Consider the following 13,850-nt stretch of genomic DNA (forward strand, 5'->3'; position numbering starts at 1 on the left):
TGAGCCCCAGGCCCCCAGACATGGTTGTGGGGAGGAGGAGAAAACTCACCTTTCGCTCCTGAGCTCATCGGAGGCCTTCTGTTCTTCATACTCCATTTTGTCCTTGTTGGTCTGGCTTATTTCTTCACTTTCCAAAATTACTCCTTCCTCCTGGGTTTTTGGTCCTGGTCTGATCACTTTCAGCTTCCTTTTTTTAACTTTATTCCGGGTAAACTCTGGATACTGGCTAGCTTTATCGTTGTCCATGTCCTGATCTCTACAGCCTTCAGGCAGCTGGGTCATTGTCCTTTTGTTGGAGATGTCCTGCGGGAGATCCACTGCCATGCGCTTCACTTTCCTCCTCCGGCGGAGAGTCCTGTTCCCAAGGTTGTCCACAGCAAAATCAGACTCGTGCCACAGAAGTCTCTTACCTCGAACAGTGTTGTTTAAGTTTGAAGAAGGTCTCCGCTTCGCCACTAACATTTGGTCATCAGAGTCGCTGCGGTCCTTTTTATTACTGCTGTGCTTCTCTCTATAGTCCTTACTTGGTTCTTCTAAACTAGAATCAGAGCCTTCACTTAAACAGTGGCCAGTATCCCATGGGTGGTGAACATTGTAGGATCTCCGCTTCCTCCCTCTCCTTTTCCTGGCCTGGCGTTTCAGGGGGCAAGACAGATTTCGAGAATGATCTCCCGTTTCAGCAAAACCACCTCGGGCTTGCTCAGAGCTCTCTTCCAGTGCAGAGACAAGATCGTGAACAAGCTCTTCCATTGTTCGGCTGAAATGCCTATATGTTTTAGAGAACACAAAAAAGTCACTAAGTATTAACCTAGTTTTCCACACAAGCAATTCACTCTAAATATGGGTATAGTTAATAGTTCTCCACAAGATGTCTGAAAGGAATATGACTGAACTATTTAAAGGATGACAACTTCAATCTGATTCAGGTTAAGTTTGGGGGCCTTTTTAAATTTAATATAGAAATGGCTCTGTGTGGAGGCACATACCGATCTATAATCCCAGCACTCGGGAAGCTAAGACAGAAGTATTAAATTTAAGTTTGAAGTAAGTCTGGCATACAAAGCAGACCCTACCTCAAAAGATAAATTCCTAACATTGGAATCCCTTCAGGACAGGTTAAATACAGTGGCAGTTGGTGGTAGACGTGGGGTCAGTAGGTTAAGTTCTTGATGCACAGGTCTAAGGATCTACACTTTTATCCCCAGCACCCATATAAAAGCTGGGCGTGGGAGAGAACATCTGTAACCCCAGCGCTTGGGTACATACATGCGGATCTTGTGGGCTCACTGGCTGAGCTATAGGTTGAATGAGACTATCTCAAAAGAATACGGTAGGGAAATGATTGAGGAAGACCATTACAATCCAATCTCTGGCATCCACATGCAACATGGGTGAACATACTCAATACACACACACACACACACACACACACACACACACACACACACACACACGTGCGCGCAGGATCCCAGTACTTTTTACATGATTATTATGTAATCATAGAAAATATGTTTCTGCATAAATCACTGTTTCTCCGTCCACACTGGCCTCTTCTCTAAAATTATCTGCTTTAAAATTTTCTCAGTCCCTTCCCAGCCCACTAATTCCTAAGTAAAGAAGGGATATGATCTACCCCCATACACTTGACGCCATCAGTGCCATACTAGCAGAGGCACAGAGCAGCATTTCCAAATGTGTATCAGATACAAAAAGAAAGTTTAACCAAACTGTGGGCATATCTTTAAGCCACTAAACAAACACTCATAGCAAACAATGTAGAAACTGCATTCCATTCCAAACTGGAACCTTGGTGGTCTGCAGGGCTGTCACCCACAGTCTGAGGAACCTCGGTGGTCTGCAGGGCTGTCACCCACAGTCTGAGGAACCTCGGTGGTCTGCAGGGCTGTCACCCACAGTCTGAAGAACCTTGGTGGTCTGCAGGGCTGTCACCTACAGTCTGAAGAACCTCGGTGGTGGTCTGCAGGGCTGTCACCCACAGTCTGAGGAACCTCGGTGGTCTGCAGGGCTGTCACCCACAGTCTGAGGAACCTCGGTGGTCTGCAGGGCTGTCACCCACAGTCTGAGGAACCTCGGTGGTCTGCAGGGCTGTCACCCACAGTCTGAGGAACCTCGGTGGTCTGCAGGGCTGTCACCCACAGTCTGAGGAACCTCGGTGGTCTGCAGGGCTGTCACCCACAGTCTGAAGAACCTCGGTGGTCTGCAGGGCTGTCACCCACAGTCTGAAGCAGACTATTAATAAGTCTTTTTGTCAGCAAGCATCAGCAACTGGATAGTTTGGAGCTTTTTATTAAAAAGTAGTTCTTTCCACACTCAGTCCCAGTGGAGTTAACATTAGCCAGTGTGACAATCATTCAACAGCCCAGGTGCTTCAGATGCGTACCTACCTTTCTTTTAAAAACTGTGGCCTATCACTTCTAAAGTTGAGTTTAGCAGGTACCCAAGATATCAAAATATTCCCAACAGCTTTCTAGAGGCCAATAAATCTTGTAGAGTTATAAAAGGGGTAAGCAAACTTTTCAAGAGGGATAGGTTACAAATATTTAGACTGTATAGGCCGTACAGTCTCTTATTAGTGGACTTCTCATTATAAGTAGCCATAAATAAATGAGTCCCATTAGGTAGTTTTCATTTATTTTGAATAAAATCAAGTGGTATCCAAGCAGTTTTCCAATTCTTGGTCTACATAATCTCTATTTATATACAATCTCTATCATCTACATATTTTAACTTTAGAGAATTGCCTATGACATTTTGTAACTTTTTATTTTCACTTAAAACGAAGGGCATACTCAGTGATTTAATGGGTTGGTATTTACAGTCCTACACACATCATCTAAAGGTTGAGCGTTAATACCTGTCAATATGTAACCTATATTACCTTACTGCATCCTCACACTACTCTGGGATGACAAGCAAAGAAACAGCAAGAGACCAGTCACTGTGACCTACCTGAGTGGTGCATAAGGCTTCAAGTCCTAGCACCTGACCCCAGAGCATCAGTGCTTATCAAGGGCAACAACAGTGGCTACAAGTCCACCGCCCACATTTTATAGCTTTGTTTCACTACTTAACTGGTAAGACAGGCTTAATGCACGACAGTATAAAAGTCAAGGGCTCATGTTTAGTTACCTGGTACACTGTCTCAACAGAAAGATCTAGAAAGCCTAAATCAGCACAAGATGCCGAGCAGCATGGCTGGTGAGGATGAACTGAGTTCAGGGAAAGTACCCTGCAGGGCTGGTAGAGTAAAGCCTGAGACAGGAAATTAACCCAGCTCCAGACACAGCTCTCTCACAATCTGAATATATAAACAAAAATATTCACAACAGCTTTCAGACACAAGGTGATTCAAACACACATTTTAAAAACAAACTAGAAATCGTGAGATTTCTTTCTTCCTTCCAAAGGCATCATTAATACATAACTCTGGCTTTGGACCACAGCATAGACAAACCTATGCTCCTCGTCCAAAGTGGCTATCGAGCCAACAGGAGCTATAACTCTGACTGTCTGATAAGCAAGATCTTTTATCTGTTACCTGTGTGTTAACAACTGTCACTGTTTTCTCTTAGTGCAACTAATGACTTGTTCTTTCTCTTTAAAACCAGTTCTCCGAAGCATGTAATCTGAAAAGCCAATTATCTCTGAATATAAGAGTGCATCTTTAAACAAAATTCACTTAAAGACAGTTTTATATGCATTAAAATTGGGATCTTTTCTCTACAAAGTTCTATCAATGGTTCAGGAATAACTGCTTTTTGAAGACAAGAATGGCCTTATCACTGAGTGAACAGATAGTTCAAAATTACATGTTAAGACATGAAATTAATAAATAAGTCTCCAAGTAAAATTATAGTTTATTTTAAAGGCAGTTTGGCACACCACCTCAGATGAGAAAGGCAGCAGTCTTGGTGCCTGTTTGTTTTCTGTGAGGCCCCCAAAAGTCTGACTCTCATCAGATCCCTCCTCAACTAGAGAACTAACACAGTGGCGCTCACCACATACCTGAGTCAGTCAGTGTTCTTAATGTGCGTCGCTATGCTAGTCTACTGAAATATGGTACTCACTACCTGATTTTTAAAAACATTTCTCATTTACTTTTATTTAATGTATTAGTGCTTTGACTACATGTATGTCAAAGCACTTCATACAGTATGTAAGGAGGTGTTGGGGGGATTCCTGTAGGATTGGAATTACAGATGGTTGTGAGCTGCCATGTGGGTACCTGGGTATTGGACCTGTGTCTTCTGGAAGAGTTGCTAGGGCTCTTAACTGCTTTGGCATCTCTCTAGCTCCTCATCAACTAAGTTTTATTGGAAAAGGGTTTCAATAATTAGTAAGATTTAACAAAATGTTAACATGAGTAAGGATGAAAGCTAATTTTCTTAGAATCTCATTCAAATTAAGCCAGTATTACTCAATTTCTCTTGTTTCTCTTAAGAAAATAAAATATTTTAGCTAGAAGAATCCAATGAATGCTACGGTATCATTCAAGTATGAACTAACTAAAAATTAGAAGATTCATTCAAAATTGTAGAAACACAGAAAAATATATATTTAATGAAGTCGGTCATTTTTTCACCCCTAATTTGCTCTAACTAGACCACAACTCAGTTCCGGAAAAAAAAGCCCTGTGGATGAGTCAACAATATTAGTCAATTCACATCACACTGCTTCACTTACATCTTTCAGGTAAAAGGGCATGAACTGGACAGAGAAAAACTGTAACCGACCATATCACCAACAGCTCACGTACATCCTTTGTTCGGGCAGGTCACTGAAGCAACATTAGACCACTCTACTAAGACACTTCATCATCAGCGTACTTATTTCCTTATGCAAAGTCCTTACCTTGTAGAGGAGAAATAAGAAAGGCAAGACTTTCCTGTACAAAGCAAGACAGACCAAACTGCCAGAGTTTTAATCTGAATTAATAGAAGCTCGGTGATTATCCACTTGAGTTGTTTTTTATTCCTACTTGAAGTTTCTTCATTTGACCCCCATTTAGAAATGAAATCTTAGGAAATGGCTGGGAACCTCTATGCCATCAGCTCAGTAATGGCTTTATAGTCGGGCTATAGTCATAGATTTCATCAATAAATGAGCTCCCTGCCTAGTGTTGGGTTATGCTAAGTAATATTAAATGTATTTGTTCCAGGATTGGATGAGCCAGTTGTTTTCAAAATGCAGGGTTGCAGATCAGGTTTGCTTTCATGATCTTTTTAGGCACTATTAATAAACTACCATCTTTGAGTTCCTTACCATTGTTTCCAAAAAAAATGGTTTTCCTAAAAAAAACTGTATGCCAGTTAGGAACAGAACATGGCATGAGGAGGCTTTTTTTCTCTTCCCAAAGATTAATGCTTTTTGAAAGAACCTCAAAGCTGCCCTTAGTCCTAAAGTCCTGTTTCTGTCTTTCCAGGACTGAACACTGACAGATAACACCTCTTCCTGTCCCTGCTTTTGAGACTGCTCTGACTACATAGTCTCTAACTCATGCTCGTACATAGCATTGTAATCCATGTAAGGAGAGTAATATAAAGAAAACCCAGAAAACAGATACCCAACTCAGTTAACTGTTTTCCTATTAACTATTGTTTCTGATGCTTCTATTTCCAGCGACTGCTATTCCTAAGAGGCAGGCAGAGACCTTTTTGTTAGGAATATATTTGTCGGGGGTGGGAGGTGAGGAGTGGGGAGAGGTTTTTGATACTATTAAAATATCAGTGTAACAAGAGAATATTTAAATGTATATCTACTGAATGAACCCACGAGTTAATTAAAAACCAAACAAAATACTTCCAAATGGAACTAAACAGTTTCATTTATCAATATATGAAAAGAGAAAAACAAAATCAAATACAATTTATCACCTAGTTAATAATCATACTCCCACTGTGATTATTCTAAAACATGGACTCTTTCTTCTGCTAAGTTTATTTACTTTATTAATGGCAACTAAATGTAAAATACACTTGCTAAGTCCAACCAAAGTTGGCCTTCACAGTTTTAAGGGAGGAAAACTGTTTCTGTTTTACAGTCTACATCAATGGTTCCCAACTGTCCTAATGCTGCAACCCTTTAATACAGTTCTTCATGTTGTAGTGCCCTCAGTACTTAAGGAGGCAGAAGCAGAATTCCCTCAAATGGTGAGGCTACCCTGGGCTACACAGTTGAGGCCTTGCCTTCAATGCATCCAATTCCTTCTTTAATACATAGGTATGAATAAGAAGAGTTAAAGAGAAGACTCTCTCTTCCCCAGTTAGGGATCACAACGCTATCTAGCAAACAGGCGAATCCATTCTCCTGAGCAGACAAAAAGCTTACTGATTGCATCCATTGTCCTGTCTGCTGGAAGTTACATCTCTGTCACTGTGTCACCAGAGACATCTGAGGAAACCAATTCCTTTCCTCCTTACCCTAGAAAAATCTTACAAACTTAGTTGGCTGACCTGTAAGTCAAAAAAAAAAAAAAAAAGAGTAAAGTCTATTTCCACTTTTCAGCCATGACTTGATAATATGAGCTCATTCATCTAACTTGTTTAATGACTGACTTCAAGAGTCAGCCAAACTTTTCTCACTGCCTCTAACTCCTTTCAAAATATCAATTATTTTCTTTAATGCCTAGACAAAATGCAGTCAGAATCTAAGTCAAACAAGATCAAAAATTTTGAATTTAAAAAGTAATTATTCTGTCAACAAGTGTTGGTAGGATAAGAACTGTCTTACTGCTTACACATGATAACTGCACAGTAAATATTTACTGAATATACATCCTGAATCCTAGATTAGGGCATGAAAACAACTAATATAATATTTACACATCACCAGATGTCAAAAACATGTAAGACATACAAATCACAGACAGAAGGTGATGTTACTAAAATCTTCAGAAAACAAGGATTTTAACTTTTCTGCTTTGGGAACAAGATAGACCAATAGTTTAGTGAAATAAACTAAACTATTTCACCTTACTGAGGGTGAGGTAAGAATGAAAGAAAATGACCAAAGCTTAAAGGTTTCCAGCTTGACACACAGAAGATGCTAAGAATCTAACCTACAAGTAATTGCCCCAAATTAAACTATTGCTTTGATCTTTAACTTGAGGAATATGTGGGATCAAGAAAAGCTAAAAGGAAACTGAGTTCAAGACCTTAAGCAACCAAAACACAAAACAAACAACAAACCCCTGTTACTCAAAACAAGCAGTTTTTATTATATTGCTTTCCAGATGTAAAGAAAATCAAATATCAAACAAGAATGAAATTACAGAAGCAAAGGTCCAAAACCTATTTTAATGTTTTTTTATTGTTGTCAAAACAAAGCCACACACACACACAACACACACACACACACACACACACACACACACACACAATCTCAGAAATTACAGGCTAGTCTACAAATCTGGGCATGTATTTTCTACTTCATAGATGCCTATAGATACTACCTTAGACATAACATGAGCAGCTTAGGATGGTGAAGAATTTACACTAGAATCATACTGCAAATAAATCTCGTAGAGACATTATTTAAGTTATCTTCACCTCTGCTGTCACCTTATCTAGGCTGTAAGGAATACCTGGTATGTGGGGGTGGGGGGAGATAACATTTGAAATGTAAATAGAGAATATCCAATAAAAAAGAATGCATGGTGCCTAAGAGGAGGTTCGTACACTTACAGAAAGAACCAAGATTAATTAACTACTTAGCAACTACCAATGGCATGGGGGATTTCACAACCTAGATAAAACAATCAAGAAAGGCATTTCTAAGAATGAAAGAAAAAACTGCATTGAGAAATACCAAAGTCTGGGTAAGGCAGCACCTTGCCTATAATCCCACTGGGGAGGCTGAGATGGGACTGCCTGAGATGGGAAGCCTGAGCTATAGGGCAAAACTCAGCCTCATACAGGGAAAGAGAAAGGAAGGGAAAGGGAGATTGCTGGTCAAGGAGGTAAGACAGCAGTGGACCAGCACGCACATTAACTAGAAAAAAAAAAAACGGTTCCGGTTTTATGGAACGCACCTCTTCTGATAATTAGGACTCATTTTAAGACTTTCTTTCAAAAAACAAAAGCAGATAGGTGCTAATGACACTCTGGTCTCATCACAAACGATAAGTTGTCTAGCACGTCAAAACACTACTGCAAGTAACGACTCCTGCCTAGAATAATAACACATCAATTAATAAACGAGTAATATACAGCGCTATCTGTGCGTGATAGGATAGGAGCCAGAAAGCAAGACGAAGAGTAAATGGGGTCTGTTTGTTTTTGTCAACTAGCTTACTAATTACTCCTCTTTACTAGGACCAGACCAATCTACGGGAAACATTAAGTACGCTTTAGAGGAAACACCAGGATGTTGGGAAGTTTCTTTATCTTTTCTGTGGTGGTTCCTCCGACATGTACAACGCCAAAGCTAAGGAAAACCAATGCCTGTGCCTCTTATTCCAAGCTGCGTACGCCAATTAAAATTGCCCATTTAAAAAAGCATCTCCTACTATTCTAACTACTAGTCTAAGAAAAATGACAATCGTTCAAAATGATATCTAGAGTGGAGCCAAATAAGACACCTGACCTAAGATATTCTTTTAACTTTTCAGTGGTCGTCGGTGATGCAATCAAACTTCACAGCCCAATGGTATGAACTTTAAAGTCACGGTTCTTGACTTACTGGTCAGATTTTTATGGTTCAAGACTGTCCCCAGGAGATCTACTTTCTTGTTACACTAATGTTTCTCTGAAGGGAAAAGCTTTGAAACAAACGGAGATGGGGGTCGGGGGGCGGAGGTTGGGCGACCAGGGTTTTCAACCAGAAAATCCAAAACGTAGCTACTATCTCTGGCACGCACGCACGGCAAAACTTTGCCTCTTGAATTTTCTGTGCCTGCGAGGGATGCTGTAAAGATCTCAAGTGTGATTTGCGAACGCAGTTTGGTAACTTACAGCGATGATGGGTCAGGATACACTAAAGATAAATTCCAACCCCAAACCTAAGGCTAGTGGAAAGCACCCATCAACTAGGGCAGGACCTCGTGGGTGGTGGAAAACTTCTAGGTTTTACAGGAATCGAGCTGCGCAGGGAGTACGAGGGCCTGATGTCTCTGCCACTAAGAAACTTCCGGAACTGGAAAATTCTGTAATCTCGTCAGCTACGGAATCTAGTACAATGTGTCCGGTTTGGCAGGGGCAACCGGAACGCGGCCTGAAGGAATTCTGTGCCCGGCTTTCCCTGACCCGGAGCCCCGCGAGCTGCTCGCCTGCTCGCTCGCCCCGTTCCCAACCGCCCGCCGGGCTCACCAGCTCTTCCCGGCGGCGGCGGCGGCGGCTCCGATCGCTGGGCGCCCGTCGGCCCCAAACATCAACGACACCCGGGAGCGCGGCCTCGAGGCTTAGGCCCGAGGACCGACTCCAACTCCCGCAGCCCCGGCCACTTCCACACAGCTCTCCAGCATTTTTTAGAGCAACTTCCGGATGCTGGCTGGAGGCGGAAACCGGAAGCCGGAAGCGACCATTCGCTCCCCTTGGCCTGGCGGACCCTTTCCGTTGGTGCCTCGAGCTTCTAGGAGAAAGGCTGAAGTCGGCTCTCATGTCCACAAATCCGATTTCTCTGTCCAGTTACTTGAAACTGAAACAGAGCGAAAGGAAAGGGGAATAAGTCGAAAGTGCCCTTGGTTCAGCCCAGTTTCTATGGAGATTGATAGTAACAAATTTGGTGAACTCAAGGCCTTGGAGGCCATGGCTACTTTAGCCAAGCTGCTGGCGCGGTCGACCTTTCTAGAAAGTCAGTACTACTTTAGGAACCGGTAAGTAGTGAAGAGAGGGATCTCAGAAGAAGTTTACTGTTAACAAATTCGGGAAATAGTTCTAAATTCTTCTTCCCATGGGGATTCAAACATGATCAGGAAAAAAAAAAAGTGGATTATATATATAAATTGACAAGTCATTAATAGGTTGATATGCTCTAAGGAAGATCCCAGAATAGATAGAATTATTAAGGACAGCCCAAAATGAAGTTATCCTTCACTGGGGAACCAGGCAGGAGGATCACTGTGAGTCTCTTTCAGCCTGGGTGACACAGGAAATTCAAGGCTGACCTGGGCAATATTTGGGAGTCTTTCTTTCTCGAAATACTGTTTTGTGGGTGGGTTTTTTTTCCCCTCGATATCTTAAAATCATCACAGAGCAGTTTGGTTTGGTGAAACCTATTTTGCACGACAAAGGTCTGCTGGCCTAATTGACATTAAGCAGGTTGCCCAGGTAGGTCCATGAGCTCAGAATATCACAGAGCTTCACTTATCTCACAAATATTGTGGAATTCAATTCATCTGTGAGTCATTTCCCTTAAAGTGAAATTTCTACACCATTGTGACAAGGTAATTAGTATCTGTAACTGGACAAGGGCTAGGACAGCATTCTCATCCCCCACACCTAAGCCTTCTGTCAGTGAAAAAGCACTGAAGCTAGAAGCAAAGGCCCATCGGTTTTTGTCACTTAAAAGAAACCACACACACACACACACACACACACAAAGCACGTGACTGTGTGATAATGTGATAAAATATAGCAGTAGACCAGTGGTGACCATGTCAATGTGAGAAAGTCATGATGAGCTTGTTTTATCCTAACATACATCTCAACTATGATTTTGTTATTTCACTGAGTACCTCTAGCAACTAAGCCGATAATTCAGTCTTGTAATTTCTGTGAGATAGTAAGGCTCTTTCTGCTAGAAGTAGGCTAATGTTGCTTCTTCTTACTTCTTATTTTAAACATTATTTCAGCCCCTACTGTCTTACTCCCTAAAATGCAATAGCCACAATTATTTAGTGAGTAATTACATTACTGAAACTTCCAATTAATCATCTTTAAATAAGCATAGAACAGTGGAATTAACATTCAGACATTACTTAGCGATCATTTAGAGTCATGTGGCAGGCTCTTGTTTGCTGATGACTCCAGTGTGTAATACAAACAAGTCAAATCTTTCATGCTGTTGACAGCCTATTGTGGAGCAGTCAGTTAAAAAGGAATTGTGATGCACTCTTAAGTCAAAACTGAGCTATTGGTTTCCTTCCCCCTAGCTAGCATTCACAGTGCCAGGATGTGCTAGACAGGCTGTTAAAGGGAATAACCCACTCAGGATTCACAGTCAGGTGTAGATCCTGGGTACTTAAGTGCTGAACTACCTGGGAAGTTGTGTCCAGAGGAGCAATAGTGGTATAGATATTCTGAGGGGAACCAACCACTTCTTGGATGAATTAGAAAATTCAGAGGAATACATTCCTAAAACAGTAGAACTAGCCAAAAGCATGGGCAGGGAGGCCCTAGCCAAATCATACACTCATAGAAGTAATCATATAAGTAATACCATATACTATATAAAAAGTGATCATATAAGATATAAATATGAACTAGTGAGATTGCTAAGTAGATACAAACACACCTATAGCCGAGCTCTATGACCTGAGTTTGATCCTCAGGATCCACATAGTGGAAAGAGGAAACATTCCTGAAGAGGCTAGAGGACCTCTTCAAACATATACCTACTGTACATTAAAAATAATAAATAAAATGTAATGGGAATTTTAATTATTAAAAATTAAAAAGGGAAATTTCTTGACGAATTCTTGTCATTCCCCAGTGGTTACTGAATACAGTAGTTCTTCATGAATCCTCTACAGTCATCTGGGATATTCGTTAAATGTGTTGATTTTGATTCAGTGTGTCTCAGAGCCAGGAAGTCTGCATGTCTAGCAGAAATTCTTGTGAGGCTCTGTTTTGCATTTTAAATAGACACTTGCAATTCTTCAGCATTCTTCTAAGCTATGTGTTTATCTCCTGATCCAGAAGGAAAGGAAAATGAGAATCAGTCTGGATACTTTGTGACAGGTCACACATAGTGCTGTACACTTCCACTGGACAAAATTCTCTTTGCACTAAAGTGGTGTAGCTGGTGCAGTGGGAAGGAACACCACACTGCCAGTCCAGTGGCTTAGGTGTGTCCTGCCAGGAAGGGAGTAGCCTGATGCTAATGCCATTCCTCAGTGTCTACACCAAGGTAGTGACTAAAAGGATCTCCATCTCATCACTCGAACTGGAATAAGATGGTTTTGTTGTGAACATATTTCACTAAATAACAAGGTTTGTTATTTTTACATGTTAAATTTTTCTTTAAAATTTTATTTGTAATATTAATATTGCTCCTGCCAGGCATTTTGGCTCAGTCATATAACCCCAACCCTTGGATTAAATAATGTGTTCAAAGTCAGCCTGAACTATTGGATAAGGTCCTATGTTTAAAGAAATTCTTCTTTATCTTATAGGGATTAATCATACATTTCTCATTGCTGAGGCAAATTTGGAGTACTTTCACTCAAAACTAAAAAAGGTTATGACAGGTTGACTTAGTACCTTCTCACTTGTTACTATGATTGCCAAATGGACATTTAACATGTTACAATGTTTTAAGCTAATTTAAATTTTCTACTTTTTTTAAAACTTTCTATTTGTGATGTATATTTTGGGTTGTGAATTAACTTAGTTTTCATTCTCATCAGAACTCAATACTAAGTACAACACAAGAGCATGCACACAATCATACCATACACAATTTTTAAAATATGATTATAGTTACCTTATATGGTACCTTTTATTATCAGTTGATTATAAACCAGAGGAAAGTCTGGTTTAGTTAGACAAAATCATTTGTCAAAGATCAGAAACATCAAAAATTTTCCTCTTTTTGTGTGTGTTTGAATTTGTACTTGGTATAAACAGTTCTTACACCATTAAGTTCCTGCATTAAAGTGTTTTAAAAGAAGATCAAGGGGATATAAATTGGGAAGTGGGAAGTCAAGATATCACTGTCTGCAGATGATATGATAGTATAAAGTAAATGACCCCTGAGAGCTCCTAAAGCTGACAACTTCAGCAAAGTGGCTGGATATAAAATTTACTCTAACAAATCAATAGCCTTCCTCTACTCCAAGGATAAATGGGCTGAGAAAGAAATTAGGGAAATAACATCCTTCACAATAGACACAAATAATAGAAAATATCTTGGTATAACTCTAGCCAAGCAAATGAAAAAATATGTGTGGCAATAACTTCAAATCTCTGAAGAAAAAAGTCTGAGAAGACCTCAGAAGATGGAAAAATCTCCCATGCACAACGATTGGCAGGATTAATATAGTAAAAATGGCCATCTTATGGAAAGTAATCTATGGATTCAGTGCATTCCCCATCAAAATTCCAACTCAGTTCTTCTAGAGTTAAAAAGAGCAATTCTCAGATTCATTTGGAATGACAAAAAACCCAGGATAGTGAAAACTATTCTCAACAATAAAAGAACTTTGCAGGGAATCACCATTATTGTCCTCAAGCTATACTATAGAGCAATAGTGATTTAAAAAACAAAACAAAACTGCTTGGTATTGGTACAGAAAATGGCAGATAGATCTAGATTAATGGAATAGAATTGAAGACTCAGAAATGAACTCATGCACATATGGTCATTTGATCTTTAACAAAGAAACTAAAACCATCCAGTGGAAAAAAAGACAGCATTTTCAACAAATGGTGCGGGTTCAACTGGTAGTCAGCATGTAGAAGAATACAAATTGATCCATTCTTATCTCCTTGCACAAAGCTCAAATCCAAGTGGATCAAGGACCTCCACATAAAACCAGATACACTCAAACTAATAAAAGAGGAAATGGAGAAGAGCCTTGAACACATGGGCACAGGGGAAATTTTCTTTAACAGAACACCAATGGCCTATGCTCTAGGATCAACAATCAATAAATGGGACCTCAGAAAACT

General features: G+C 40.3%; 2 protein-coding genes across 3 annotated transcripts in view; one reads left to right on the forward strand and one right to left on the reverse strand.

Annotated features, from left to right (window-relative positions):
- The window catches only part of GPATCH2 (G-patch domain containing 2), a 136,956-nt gene extending 127,496 nt beyond the window's left edge, over positions 1-9,460 (reverse strand). For both annotated transcript variants that reach the window (XM_080919209.1, XM_080919210.1), the window contains exons 1-2: positions 9,327-9,460; positions 50-766 (exon numbers count right to left, since the gene is read on the reverse strand). In XM_080919209.1, coding sequence (XP_080775335.1) covers positions 50-766; positions 9,327-9,388 — 779 coding nt within the window. In that variant the 5' untranslated portion in view covers positions 9,389-9,460. The remainder of the gene's footprint in view (positions 1-49; positions 767-9,326) is intronic.
- Positions 9,461-9,716: 256 nt separating this feature from the next.
- SPATA17 (spermatogenesis associated 17) overlaps positions 9,717-13,850 on the forward strand; it is a gene marked incomplete at both ends in the record, with an annotated part of 160,591 nt that continues 156,457 nt past the window's right edge. Inside the window, one exon of the mRNA XM_080931526.1 lies at positions 9,717-9,832. Within this exon, the coding sequence (XP_080787652.1) occupies positions 9,717-9,832 (116 nt within the window). The remainder of the gene's footprint in view (positions 9,833-13,850) is intronic.

Source organism: Micromys minutus (assembly GCF_963924665.1).
Source record: "Micromys minutus genome assembly, chromosome: 1".
In the NCBI taxonomy this organism is placed as follows: Eukaryota; Metazoa; Chordata; class Mammalia; order Rodentia; family Muridae; genus Micromys; species Micromys minutus.